The sequence below is a fragment of the Alosa sapidissima genome, chromosome 7, assembly GCF_018492685.1.
Source record: "Alosa sapidissima isolate fAloSap1 chromosome 7, fAloSap1.pri, whole genome shotgun sequence".
Taxonomy (NCBI): domain Eukaryota; kingdom Metazoa; phylum Chordata; class Actinopteri; order Clupeiformes; family Clupeidae; genus Alosa; species Alosa sapidissima.
The window spans coordinates 27,432,632-27,447,631 of NC_055963.1; the positions used below are offsets into that span (position 1 = coordinate 27,432,632).

Genomic DNA, 15,000 nt, shown 5'->3' on the forward strand with positions numbered 1-15,000 from the left:
TATTGTGTCGTCTGCAGAACCAGAACACTGGGCCTCACTTTGATTACTACTCCCCGAGAGAGAGAGAGAGAGAGAGAGAGGAGAGAAAGATAAAGAGGTAAAGAGTCCCTTTCTGGCAGTAGAGGAGTTAATATTAAGCGCTATCAGTGAAAAGTTCTGCTCTTATTCTTTGGGTTTTTTTGACCCGTCAGTTGTACTTTTTCTCCGCCTCTCTCTCCTGCTCTCTAATCTCTCCTCTCACACCTGCCCGGTATGCTGCTCATGCACAGCATGAGCAGTCGGCTTCGATTTTTATTTTTTTATTTTTTTATTATTTATTATATATTTTATTTTATTTTTCTCGGAAGCGCTTCAGCCTTCGAAGCGAAGCAGGCGGGACGGACAGACGGACGGACCTGGGGCTGGTCTCCGGCCCCGCGGAGCCTGTGTCCACCAAGGGGGCGGATCAGCGTCAGGCGCGCAGGCAGGCGCAGGCGGAGACAGGCAGGGTGTCTTGGCCCGTTCCGCTGACTGCACATGCCATTACCCAGCGCTCCCAACGCCCGGCCCCCCCTCACGCTCGCTCTTTCTACCTCTGTCTCGGCCCTCCTGCATGGCAGGGGAGGTGTGTGTGTGGGTCTGTGTGTGTGTGTGTGTGTGTTCTCTCCGGGAACATTCAGGCGTTCCACCGCGTGTCAGATACTGCTGTGTGCTGTGAAAGCCATTACGGGATCCCAGAATCTTTTTTATGGAGTCTCCATATTTCTCGAGGTTCTGAGGGAAGGAGGCAAGGGGCTTTAAATGAAGGAAAAATGGCTCTGGACCATCCCTCCTCCTCCCCACAGAGACCCCCGCCCCTCGCGGGCGTACTTCGGGAAGCCTTAGGCCAGAGCGCGGTGGGAAAGACTTTTTCCACGTCGCGCGTCCAGCTCAGGAAATGGCGGCTGCTTGGCGTGAGTGATGAGAGGACTGGGATCGAGTGGAACGCTGTGCGCCAGGGGGGAGATTACATCAGATGGAGAGTATCGATCCCGAAGAGACCCCAGGCTCACTTGCCGCGCTCGCCCACTTTTCCGCCCCGGCCCTCAGAGCCATCGAGCGCGCAGCACTGCCTGGGCCTCCATCTCCCAACCCTCTTCTCCCCTCACTCTACCCCACCCTCATAACCTCCACAGAGCCACCACACAACTAGCTCCGTCACCTCCCCTCCAGTCCCTGTTACTCGTGCTTTGGTAGACACTTGTGTTGAGTTTGCCAGTAAAAGTCAATTACATGCTTACATAAGGCCCCGGCATTCCTCAGTCTCGTTCCACTCCATTTACTGCCCCGGGTCCATCAGCTTTGTTTTTAAGTGCTCCGCCACACACAGCACAGGAGAGGAGAAGGGAAAGAGAGGAGCAGAAAAACAGTCAGGTGATGGAGAAATAATTTTCCCTCCCTCTCTCTCTCTCTCTCTCTATTTTTCTCTTTCTCTCTCCTCTCCTTCTGTTTCTCCCTGGGAGCGCGTTTCGAACACCAGTTGATGAGGGCATCTGTTAATTATGTGGCGCTTACTTTGTGGGGGATGTCAATTAGACGCCGAGCTCACGCTCCCCCACTTGGCAGCGAGTTGCCAATGTGCACCAGGCGCGTGTCTCATCATAGCAACCCCACGACTGGAGACGGGGACAGGCTCTGAGTTATGGGTGCGGTGGCACATCAAAATGTGTTTTGTGTGTGCATCTGTGAGTTTTTCTTGTGTGTGTGTGTGTGTGTGTGTGTGTGTGTGTGTGTATGGGTATGAGTATGACAGTAGTTCTGTAATTGAAAGTGTGAGTATGTTGCTGTGAACTGGTATTGTTGGTGTGTGTGCGTGTGTTGTGTAAGTAACTGTAACTTTGTTCAGGTGTGAGTTTATGTCTGTGTGTGTGTGTGTGTGTGTGTGTGTGTGTGTGTATGTGTGTGTGTGCGTGTGTGTGTGTGTGTGTATGGACCCTCACACGCGCACACACACATGTGTGTATCGCTACACTCCCTGCAGGAGTGGGCCTGTCCGCCCTCCTGTCCCGATGCCTCTCGTGTTGCGAGTGCGAGTAAATTGACAGTGTAACGGGTGACGCGGGACTCCATCTGCTCCACGCATGCTGCAAACCTGGGTGGGAATAACGGCGCTCCCATCCACAGCTGCTACTGGGGCCATGGATGGCACCGCCCCGTCTTATCAGGAGCAACATCAGGAGAGGAGGAGAGGAGAGGAGGAGAGGAGAGGGAGGAGAGGAGAGGAGAGGAGAGAGGAGGAGAGGAGAGGGAGGAGAGGAGGAGAGGAGAGAAGAGGAGACGGGGGAGAGAGGAGAGGAGGGGAGAGAAGAGGAGAGGAAAGAAGAGAAAAGGTGAATAGATAAGGGTAGGAGAGAAGAGAAGAGAAAGGGGGGGTAGGAGCAGAGAGGAGAGGAGAATAGAAAAGAGAAGAGGAGGGAAGAGGAGAAGACAGGAGCAGAGGGGAGAGGAGGAGAAAAGAGGAGAAGATGGGGGGGGGGGAGAGGAGGGAAGATGAAAGGAGTAAAGGGGAGAAGAGAGGAGGGGAGGGGAGAGGAGGAGCAGAGAAAAGGAGGGGAGAGACAGGAGGACAAGGAGAGGTGGAGGTGGTGGGGAGAAGATGGACAGGCTAGTGTGATGTGTTTAGGGCACTAAAGGGGACAGATGTATTTTGTTCATCTTTTCATTTTCCTTTTTTCAGAAGCGTAGTAATTGGGTTTAACATGCCCTGCTGGGAAGTGTGTGTGTGTGTGTGTGGGGTGGGGAGCAAAGTTGCCTTTTGTTCCCCCGGCTCATCTCTGATCTGCTGCAGCCACTACAGCAGGGTTCGCTCACACACTGTTCGTCTTACATCACACACACACACACCCACACACAAACACACACACACACACACGTTTGTAGAGGTACATCACACTCACACACACACCTACGCACAAAAGCTCAGACACATACACCAAAGAGACGACACAACAAACTAACTCTCCCACACACTCTGGTGCAGTCGTGGATGCTCTTTAATGATATCATTAGCACCCCACCCACCCCCCTTTCTCCTCCCCTGCTGTAAGGATTCCAATCCTGTGCCCTCTTCAAAAAAGAGCAAAGAGGAACAGGCAGATGACAGACGTGTGTGTGTGTGTGTGTGTGTGTGTGTGTGTGTATCTTTGGGGGGGTTGGGGGGTTATTTGGGGCATCATGGATTTAAAAAAAGGCCCTCAGGATTGTATTAACCCTTTGAACCCCGCAGGCTGATTTGAGGTTGGACTGGGAGGAGATTGGTGTCATCAGGGCTTGCCTTCAGACTGAGGCTGCAGATTGAAATCCCGGCAAGCCCTGTGCCCACCGTCCAACGCTACCCCCCTCCCCCCCCACACACACACACACACACACACACACCACACACACACACACCCTTCCACCTCCCTCCACACACTGCCAGATCCTCATTGACTGTGACTCACTACAGAGAGAGAGAAAGAGAGGGAGAGAGAGAGAAAGAGAGGGAGAGAGAGAGGGAGAGAGAGAAAAGAAAAAGAGTAAGAAAAAAAGGGTCTTCTTCTCAAGACCACAGAGAGACAGTTTTATCGCTGCAAGTTTAAATTAATTGCCCACCCCGGTCCACCATCATAAATTGCGGTGCGTTTATGCAACATCACATGGTCCCCTTTGTGAGGGAAGTATGTGGTGAATTCAGATGGATTGTAATTTAATCTTTGCGCCATTCTTTCCATTCTCCATGCACCAGCACTGTCTGGGAGAGAGCAGTGTAGGGCACATGCCTGTGCATCTGCAAAATACTTTATTGTCTGGCGGTTTTGCATTTGGCCTGTTTGCGCTCTGGCTGTGTGTGTGCAGGTCTTTATGTGTGTCTTTGTTTATACATTTCGCCGTGGTAGGTTCCTAGGTATGTGTGTTTGAGGCTTATCTGGTGATCTGTGGGCGGTGGATGCGTTTGGCTTGAAATTATGCCGCCCCTAGTTCTCTTGGGAGGGACTTTAAGGTAACATGAATCATAAAAGGTTGACATAATGCGGAGGTTAACGTTCCAGCCGACTCAATTATACAGAGCGGCTCAGGAACGCCATGGCAAGTAGGCATTAGCATAGCCCATGTGCTATTAGCGCGGCAGAGGCTATCGCTTCAGCGGAGTATAAATCTCCATGCCAAGAGATTTTCTAATTAGCCTAACAGGGAGCGTTTATTAGCAAATCTATATGTGTACACACACTGCCACATATATCTCTCTCTCTCCGCATGTCGCGGTTGCAGACAGCAGCCTGAGTTCTTTTTTGTTCCGGGATGGGAGGAGAAAGTTTAGCTTGATTGATTGGCCAGAGTTGTGTGTGTGTGTGTGTGTGTGTGTGTGTGTGTGTGTGTGTGTATGTGTGTGAGTGTGTGTGTGTGTGTGTGTGTGTGTGTGTATGTCTTTGTCTTTTTTCCAATAACCCAATCATATGTTACATTCACCTTTCTGGGTTATTAAGGAAGAAAGCAAGAAGAAACAGATGGAGGGGAAAAAAGAGAAAAGGCTCAGCTTGACAGCAGCTGAAATGAGCTCGCTCATTCTGAAATACTGGCTGCTTTTTAATGGGCTTTACTTTGCACTTTACTCATTCTTCGGCGAAGCTGGGTGTATGTAGTGTGTGTGTGTGTGTGTGTGTGTGTGGGGGGGGGGGGGGGGTCAGACTGCATTTTACAGTGACAGGCCAATCCCCTCCCCACCGCCACCCACCCCTCACCCCCTCCACGTTCCCTCGGCTGGCAGTGAGAGGAGCAGGGGGAGCGCAAAGAAAAAGAGAAAATGAAGTGATTTGTGGAGGTATTGATCGGCGCTGGGGATATTGATCAGGGCTCTGAGAGAGATGAAGGAGGGTTGCTCCATGTCTGGTAGCGGGGCAGAGCGAGGCCAAGGCCCACCCCTGTGAGGAGGAGATGATGCCAGGCACCCCACCCACCCCCTCTCACCCACCCGACCCCACCCCTGCCATTTTTTGTGACTGTGATGGTCTTTGTCACCCGGCAAAGCATAGCATCCTTGTCGATAAAAGCCGGTAGCCTGTGCAGCAGATTTTTGCCGCTCCGGGCCAAAGTGTTTTTGTTGCTGAGAGGGCCGCCGCAACGCCCTCCAGGGGGATTAAGAGTTTGCGGGAGAGCATATTGTGTTTTGGAGTCCTCTGTTCTGGCAGACTGTTCAAGGTGAGCGCCCGGAACCAATTGGATGTCATCACTTTTCTACTTCGGAATTCAGTCGACACTGAAATGCGCAAGTCCAACAAAAAAATTAAAAGAAGGTGGAATGGAAAGGTTGTTGTTTTTCATTTTCTTTTCAACGGAAAACATTATTTTCCCTGAAAATCAAATGAACAGGTGCAAACTAGCACAGCAGATGCTTATTAATATTTTAAAACAACAATCACACAAAAAAAAAAACACCCTTCAAAATTAAATATTTTAAAATCTCATTTACCCGCCATAGTCGCTCCCACCACCAAGCGCACGCACTAAAGTTGCTTTCTGCTGTGTGCGTGCCTGTGTGTGGTAGCAGGCAGATTGTGCCATATTCCTGGGGGTACAGAATGGAACCATCTGCTCTTGGCTTGGATTTCCTTCCAGGAAGGACCCCAGACCCCTGTAGCTCCATTATTGAAGAGCTCCAGTTTCCCATCCTCATCCCCTCATAAGCATAATCTGCCATTACAAGAAGGAAGACGTCATTCCATGCATTACAGTGGGGCTGCATGGGGTGACGGGGGGGGGTGCTGATGTACTGTCCACACAGCCCTGGCCATCCCGTCAGCATGGTCCACTCACATCTCTTTGAGGGGAAGAATGATCTGCTGATGCAAGACTGTAGAGGAGGAAGAGACAGACAGAGAGAGAGGAGAAGGGTGACCGAGAGTGTGAGAGAAGAGGAGAGGGGAGGAATGGAGTGAGTTAGTGAGAGAGGGAGGGAGGAGTGGGAAAGAAAAAGGGAGAGGGGTGGGGGAGTGTTGTGAAGACACTCCAGAGTGCTGGAAACATTGCACAGAGAAGTCATGCACACACTCACACACACACATGTATTTGAGCAAACACAGGCACACAGACACACACACAGACACACTCACACACACAAATTATTGACACGCTGCTTGTAGCACAGTTCTGGAGAGACAGCCGGAGAGGGGAGAGGAGAGACAGGAACAGAGTGATGCTGGGGAGATAGTGCGGGGCGCGCGGAGAAGAGCACTCCAGCAGAACATGCTCGGTGGACGGCTTGAATAATTGAATTTTGCGTAGCGTCTCTGGCAGGCGCGGGGTGATTTATTCATGTATATTTCAGGAAGTTGTAATCTTTTCATAGCTCGCCTGCTTTCCTTTGTGCCGCAGATGAAGGGTGACAGAATAGGGCCTGCTCCTATATCTCCATTATTAATACCACAAGCCTAGGCCAAACGGCTCGCTCGCTACACACACACACACACACACACACACACACACACACACACACACACTGCCCCTCATCAGAAGGTTTCTGTGATGAACACACCCAACCTGTGTCTATACCCACCCAGCCACCCCCCACGCACCTCCCCCATTATATCATCAGACTAGTCCCCCTCTCAAAATGCAGCCCCCACTGCTGCCGCCGCCACCAAACAATCGGGGATTTAATCTTTAAAGTCGGGCGCTTTGAAAATGTGCTACTGTATGACAGAGCAGCTCCGTGGAGGAGCTACTGTCGACGGCATCCTGGCAACTCTGAGCAAAAGGGTTTGTGTCTGTTCATCTTGTAGATAAAACAGGGGTGAGGCACATTTTCTCATTCCCTCTGCTCTGTCTCTCTCAGGCATGATCTGAGCCACCGCCCCCCCCCCAACACACACACACACCTCGTTTCATTTAAGATGCGCTTGTAGCCCCTCGCCGCCGCAGTCCGTGTGAGTGTTTTGGTGGAGCTTTTGGAGCTGGAAAATAAGTTCACGCGGGTTTAAGTCGGGTCAGGACTTCACTCAGACCTGGAAGCTCGGAGGAAGAGATAAAGGCAAAGGCGGAGGGAGAGAGAGAGGGAGAGAGAGAGGGAGAGAGTAGAATTGATTGGGCCTTTATATGGGGAAATGAGAAAACAGACTGTTCCCTTAGTGCTCTCTGCTCCCTCTATACCACTGGGGGGTGAATCAAATAACTTGCTTTTATTTGTTTTTCCTCTCCTCTCATTTTACTCCTTGATAGCAAGTTCTGGAATGGAATGCTCTGTGAAAGGAAACCAGGGAGGGGAACAGCGGGTAAGAGGAAAAGTCGAGGAGAGGAGCCATGATGCGATAAGGCAAAATGATGGCGCCCACTCTGAACTGCGTCCCCCATATTTATATTGGTGTATGGTACAGGACTGCAGCTGGCCATTTGGCGGCCAGAGCCAGATAAGCAGCGGAGATTCATATGAGGAAGCGCTACAGTCGGCAGTGTTTACTCTCCATGACACCTCTCATTCCAGCCTGACGGCAATAACGCCGCCAGAGGTCAGCGCGCGCGTCAGCCTGTGATGTTTGTGTTTGCCTGCCCGCTGCGAATCAATTGCTATGCTCTGGAGTGTGCCTTTTCTATTACTCATACATGAAGAGAAGATATTGCATGTAACCTCCATGGTCCCGGCAAAATTACATTCTCGAAATGAGATCTCCTAAAAAGGAAAAAAAGGTTTAGATTTGGGGGGGGGGGGTGTATGTGGGATGGGGGTGGTGGGGGCTTGTGGGAGAAATAACAAAGATAAAAACAAAGATAAACTCATCAATACGCTGGTGACGCAACTTCTTCTTCACACCTCTCTGAAGGTATGTACTGTATACACCCATTTTGGAGCTGTGGAAAGACCTATTGTGAATCCAGTGTAACTACTGTCTACTCCCCACTGAATCCCGGACCGTAGTCATGGCAACATCTTTCCAATTCCATTGACTTTTGGCATCCTGTGGCGAGCAACAAGCAACCCTGCGCGGTTGTAAACTTATCACAATTTTGCGGTTGTGTGCTGAGGTACTCACACCTCATGCTACTGGTCACATCATTATCTCATGATGACTCTTGGTAACTCAGACACAATTCTGTGAGAGCATCAATCGTTCCCCATTCTCCTCAGCACTCTTTCTTCATCATATAGGCCAACGTCAATGTCTGTGAAATCTACCGTAATTTTTCCCATAGACCGCTCACAAGAGATTTTTTATTGGTTTATTCATGTAGCTGAGTCACACATCTGAGGCGTCATCTAACCTGATCTGACGAGCAACACCATGTCTTTGTTCTATAATGTGCAAGAGGCAAGACTCGAGAGATTAAAACCAGCAAGCTCGGTGAGGATGAAATATTGCTGTTTGAAATCGTCGCCCTTCCCTCGACACGGTGAAACCCTGAGACTAACATTTATGCAAGACAGCAGGGCAATCTGTTCACTTATTCATTCCTCTCACCACGTTGTCCTGGAAGAAGTGAAAGAGCAAGTATGAGAGAGAGAGAGATAGAGAGAGAGAGGGAGAGAGATGGGGGAGAGGGAGGGAATGGGGGGGATAGAGAGACTGACGTGATGAGATCCTTGCACCTCACACTTTTTTTCACAATTCCTCTCTCTTTTTTCTCAAAAAGAACTCCTCTGCTTCTATGCCCTTACTTCCTCCAGCCTTTTTCCATTTGCTTTTTTTTTTTTTGCCGAGTGTCTTTTTCCGAGTGCAGCCGCATTTCCACTCTCAACCAGCAACAGTCTCACGCTGTTTGGCATTCCAACCCTGGCTTTGTAGTTAGTGCTGCCTCTCCTTTCTCTCTATCTTCTCACTTTTTTCTTTTTGAATCAAAGCTGTTATTCGCGGCTCTGTGGCTCCAAGCACTCCCCCCCCCCCTTTGCGCGCTGCCCAACGCTTCGCATTTGAAGGTAAATTCAGGTGTGCAAGGCAGCGTCCATTATGGCATCTATATTTGATAATCTCCTTTCCACGCAGGTCAGCGAGTAGCAGACTTCAATTCTAAATGCTCAACTTTTCTTGCTTTTTTTCCTCTTCTCTCACTGACAGCAATTATGCCTCTGCTAGTGATACACTCAGTGGGGAGAAAGAAGCACACAAGATACAAGATTTTGTGCTGGAGTGCCTGTGTGTGTACACATGTTTTGTCAGAGCGGCTTACCATTTTATGGTAGATAGAGACCCTTCTTGAACATAGTGAGGCTATATCAAGTATCTAAGGTGTGTGTGTGTGTGTGTGTGTGTGTGTGTGTGTGTGTGTGTGTGTGTGTGTGTGCGTGCGTGCGTGCGTGCGTGCGTGCGTGCGTGCGTGCGTGCGTGCGTGCGTGCGTGCGTGCGTGCGTGTGTGACTGTGTGCGTGTGTGTGTGTTTCTGTATGTGTGTGCGCGTATGCACTTGAGTGCATAAGGGTGTGTACATAGGTACTTTATCTACAGCATGTGTGGCGTGTCTTGCACGAGTCATGATGAAAGTTGACACTTATAGCTCCTAAACCTCAGCCCACAAGTCCCAGGGGAGCCGACCTTCTGTCGCCCCTCATACAACCACGTCTAGAGGCGGACGGCTCCGGGTACCACTTAGGCCGTGTCAACAATGCGCCGCACATATCGCTTGCTCGTGCTGAATTTCAAGAGGTTTTTGTTTGGCGTCACAGGTGACAGGCTCAACATGGAAAACATGTTTTGTATGTAAGGTTCCAGAAACTCGCTCTTTGTTTGTTTTCTCACTTTCTCGTTCTCTCTCTTTCCTTCATACACACACAGACACACACACACACACACACACACACACACACACACACACACACACACACACACACACACACACACACACACACACACACACACACATATACTGACTCACTCGTTTTTTTTTTACTTTCGCCGTCTTTATTCTCTCTCCCTTTCTTTCTTATCATATGTTTCTTGGTCTGTGACAAAAGGACAGAGGCTGACTGATAGCTGTCAGTCTTTGATGTTTCAGGTGCCATCATCCTCTCCCCCTCCTCCACATCCACAATCCCACCCACCTCCACCACCAACAACAACAACCTACCCTTCCATTTCTTAGACTACGTCACTAAGGCCAGTCTGCTTCAGGCCTGTTGGAGTTAACACAGACGTAAGCCCTCACCTGTCAGGAAGATGGATAGAATGGGCAAAGGAGGGATGGAGAGAGAGAAGGAGCCAGTGGGGAGAAGGCTAGAGCAAGAGAGAGAGAGAGAGAATGTGATAAGGTCGAGTGAACCCCCACTAACCTCCCCCAATCCCCCCCCCCCACCCCCCACCCCCCAGTCCTGCATCAGCCGAGTGAAGTCAGTGTTGAGGAGAGGAGAGGAGAGGCCAGGCTGCTGCTGGGCAATCAGCACGGACACGCGTCTGCATCCCCAGTGTGGCCTGGGAGCCGGCGATAAGAGCCCAGCATGGCCGCAGGGCACGCGGGGCACATTGGACTTCAGAGGCACCAGGAGGAGAGAGAGAGAGTAATAGAGAGAGAGAAATATGGAGAGAGGAGAGAGAGATATGGAGAGATGAGGAGAGAGAGAGAGGGGAGAGAGTGTTACATGGAGAGGGGAAGAGAGGGAAGGAGAGAGAGAGATCGAGTTGGGAGAGACAGTGTTACATAGAGAGAGAGAGAGAGAGAGAGAGAGAGAGAGAGAGAGAGAGAGACAACGGAACTCTTTAAGATCAGCCCTGTGGGGCCCTCTCTCTGCAGAGTCTGTCCCAAGCCTAGTCAGTCCCAGTCACTAATTCTCATTCAAATTCATCCGGGAGAGAAGGAAGACTGACTCTGCTGACTCTCCGCTCCCTTCTGAAGCCAATGTCATATGCAAAAATCTGAATACACAAATGTCTTTGTGGCCTCCATTGGTCCACTCACATTATGTATAATGGAAATGTTATTATTGTTGTTGTTGTTGTTGTTTTTGGGCAGACTCCTAACTCTGTGTTTGGTCTTGTTTACCTGTCTGGCAGGCTGCAGAGGCATGCTGTGTGCTTCGGAGCGTTGTGTGAGAGGGACCCGACTGACCCGTCCAAGGGCGAGTGTGTGTGTAAGAGGACGCCGTGTCCGTCGGTGGTGGCACCCGTCTGCGGTTCGGACTCGTCCACCTACTCCAACGAGTGTGAGCTGGAAAAAGGCCCAGTGCAACATGCAGAGGCGCATCAAGGTGCTGCGCAAGGGGCCATGCGGTGAGTTAAACAACGACACACACACACACACACACACACACACACACACACACACACACACTTACTAATGGTACAATTTAGGGCTGCACGATATATGTAAAATCTATCGTTAGCTATCTATCAACGATTGCGATGGACATATACCGCAAAGATGACTAAATTTTCTGTGCCGTGCGCATTCCATACAGTCTATGATACATTCACATTCTGAATGTCAACATATTTTACCAATCATGCTGCCCTAGAAGCCCGTCCCCTACCAGTTTAGGTGTGTGGTGTTTCAGGTGTTGAGGAGGGAGCTAATGTCGTGATGGCTGAAGATAGTGAGTCGAGCGAGGTAGGCTACACTTGGGTGAAGAGGAATTGGTGACTAAAAGGAAAAGCACGTCTGTTATAGCCTATGGAAATATTTTTGGTTTTATGAAGGATGACGTGTTACAAACACAGCAAATGCGTCCTTCTCCACCGTGTTAAAATAAACAATTTATTTCGTTATCGCTATAGGATCAGAAGATATCTGTCTTTCACTGTAAGGCTTGTAGGCTATTTCTTGATTTGCATTTAGCAAAAGCCCCAGACAGCAGCAGAGAGGTAATCAGGATTCGTTATTTGTAAAAGTTGTTTAGCCTACTTCGTTAGCCTGGACTGTGCGATCGCAGCCCCTTACTTTCACTTTCCGCTGCACTCGTAGTAACCCCCCCCCCCCAACCCTACAGTCTATGCTAGCAGCAAGTAGAATGGAGAAAAACATTAAATATTTAAATATCGCAAGTTATCGTTACCGCAGTATTCAATAATGTTAGCCCTAGTACAATTACATTTATAAATAGATCCAAATGCTCTCCCACGGACACACACACACACACACACACACACACACACACACACACTGACTCTGCAGCTCCCCAGGTCCACTTTTGAAGCATAATGACAAAACTCCAAAAACCTGCACATTTGCCACTTATCGTCTCCTATTAGAATATTCATAAAACGCCGTGTGTGTCTCCTTCCTCCAAACGAGGTTTGGGGTCTGCAGCCCAGTGTACTCCCTTTTGTGTTCCCCTGCATTTGCCTGAATAATAAGTAATAGCTGATGTCTGTGTTGGCTTGGTCATGCTATTAAGCAGGGCCTGTGACTACAAGCCTTGCCCAGCAAGAGCAGTAATTATGAGAGCCGGTGGAACATGACGTACAGAACCTTCAAAGGGCCATAATTACCAAGCACACATGCTGGAGAGAGAGAGAGAGAGGGAGGGAAGGAGGGGAGGGATGGATTGAGAGAGAGGTAGAGAGGGAATTAATAAAAAGAGAGATGCAGAACGAGAGTATGGCAAGATGGAGAAAGAGTGAGGTGAAGAAGAGAGTGAATGAGAGCGAGCCAGAGAGAGCAAGACGTCAGCAGACAGCGCAGGAGGAGGAGCACGCTGGTGTCTTGACAGAGTGAGGACTGCAAACAGGACCAGACCTTTACATTTGGCTTTATTTATTTTAATTGAATACACTGCGGTTCCATTTCACATCTCTCGGCTGTTGTTTCTTTTTTCTTTCGTTTTTTTTTTCTTTCTTTTTTTTAATCGCTACGCCCAGACAGGCAAGGTTGAGCGCCTCTCCCTGCAATTTCCCTAATGAAATGGGCAATGTGGCGACGGAGAGGTTACATTTATCGCGGGGGCCGTGCGTCCAGCGCTGGGCGCTGTCCAGATAAAGGGGCCTGGGCAGCCGTGTGAGTTAAAAGCCCAGTGCGTTTAAATCACAGCCCCGACTGCAGGCGAGTGGTGGAGCGCACACACAAACACACACACACACACACACACACACACTCACACAGACACACACACTCCCAGAGAGCCAGAGAGGGCATAAAAAAGAAGTGGCACTTGCCAGGTTATGCTTCAGCAGTGAACAAAAGCAAGTGAGGCAGAGAGAAAGAATAGAGTAAGAGAGAGAGAGAGGGTTTGTATCAGAGAGAGAGAAAAGTGTGTGCATATGTGTGTGTCTGTGTGTGTGTGTGTGTGTGTGTTGTGGGGGGGGGGGGCGGGTAGCGAGGGTAGCGAAAGAGAGAGATAGAGAAATATTGGCTCACTGTTTTAACCAGACCAAGGGAGCGTGTTGCTTGTCATAATATTGGACTGGGTGCTACGTAAACAAAGTCTCCAGCTGTCAGTGAGGTGTCCACACAAGCCTCATTTCGGGGCGGCAGTCTGGTGGAACGTGGGACCGTAGCGGAGCGGAGCTCAGCACGCCGTGGTGGGCACTGGAGTGCAGTGTTGTGCCCGGAGCTCGGCGCACTCGGGCAGACAGGGGTCGATCCACGGATTGATCATCTGCAAAGCTGCACTGGATTGAAGTGCATGAACTCCCCTGGCAATTAGAGCATTCATCTTCCTCCCTCTTCCTCCTCTCCCACTCTCTCTCCCACTCTCTCTCTCTCTCTCTCTCTCTCTCTCTCTCTCTCTCTCTCCCACTCTCTCTCTCTCTCTCTCTCTCTCTCTCTCTCTCTCTCCTTCTCTCTCTCTCTCTCTCTTACGGTAAGCTGACCAGAGGCCAGTCGTGCACACCTGACCCGTGGGACGACACACAAACAACAACACCAGCAGCATGTTGTATTTCTGCCCCTGTTTCGTAACACGCCCTCTCTGCTGGGCTCCATGACAAAGCTGGGGACAGTTTGTTTCCCTGTCAGATCTTGGCCCGCCGCGATGCCAGGTAGGCAGTGCCGTGCCCAGGAGAATTTCCCAGAGAAGCAGCCTGTTCCTGCACACCACGCGCGTCGTGTCTGCTGTGGCACGACCCTGGCATGAGCTGGACGCCGAGGGACCTAGAATGCCATCTTTTTTACCGCCTCAGCTCTCCAGAGGGACGATCGATGCCAGCCTCTCTCTCAAGCGCCACTTATAAAACTGCACTCTTTTCTTTCCATGGAGAGGTTCTGGCTGATTTCAGTCGCCCGCCGTTTTGGCATCTTAAATTGACGCAATGTGATTGGACATGCTGAGCACCCACCGCCGCTATCAGCCACTTTGCACGTCTGGGCAAACAGAAAAAGACATTCTGTGTGTGTGTGTGTGTGTGTGTGTGTGTGTGTGTGTGTGTGTGTGTGTGTGTGTGTGTGTGTGTGCGTATGTGTATGTGTATGTGTGTGTGTATGTGTATGTGTATGTGAATGTGAATGTGTGTGTGTGTGCGTATGAGTATGCGTATGTGTATGTGTGTGTGTGTGTGTGTGTGTGTGTGCGTGCGTGTGTGTGTGTGTGTGTGCGTATGAGTATGCATATGTGTACAGTATGTGTATGGGTATGCGTATGTGTATGTGTATGTGTATGTGCGTGTGTGTGTGTGTGTGTGTGTGTGTGTGTGTGTGCATCCCGGACTGATGCCTGGCTGTGAAAAGGCGAGAAAACGTTCCTTTGGGCACCTTTAAAGATGGCTTGTGAAAAGAAGGCCCCGCCATGATTGAAGCGCAGACTTAGATTCCTTATCTGCGATGGGAGCGCTCAGTGCGTTCATGAACATGAAAAGCATTTTTTTTCTACTTCTAAACTTTCTTCTTCGTTTTCTCTCTTTTTTTTGCTTCTCCTCAGACCGAAGAGATAACTCACGTCTTTGGAACTTCAGCTCAGCCAAGTTTTCTGTGTTTCCTATGAGGAGGTTGTTTGTGTGGGTTGATGTGTGCATAATGTGTGTGTGTGTGTGTGTGTGTGTGTGTGTGTGTGTGTGTGTGTGTGTGTGGTGTGTGTGTGTGTGTGTGTGTGTGTGTGTGTGCGGAGGCGAGGGGAGGATGCTGCTTATAACAGGGAAGCAGCTGTGGCTCGCAGACGAGG

General features: G+C 50.0%; 1 protein-coding gene across 1 annotated transcript in view; it reads left to right on the top strand.

Moving 5' to 3' along the window:
- agrn (agrin) overlaps window positions 1-15,000 on the top strand; it is a 228,496-nt gene that overhangs the window by 116,494 nt on the left and 97,002 nt on the right. Inside the window, 3 exon segments of the mRNA XM_042099348.1 lie at window positions 10,964-10,981; window positions 10,984-11,123; window positions 11,125-11,179. Coding sequence (XP_041955282.1) covers window positions 10,964-10,981; window positions 10,984-11,123; window positions 11,125-11,179 — 213 coding nt within the window.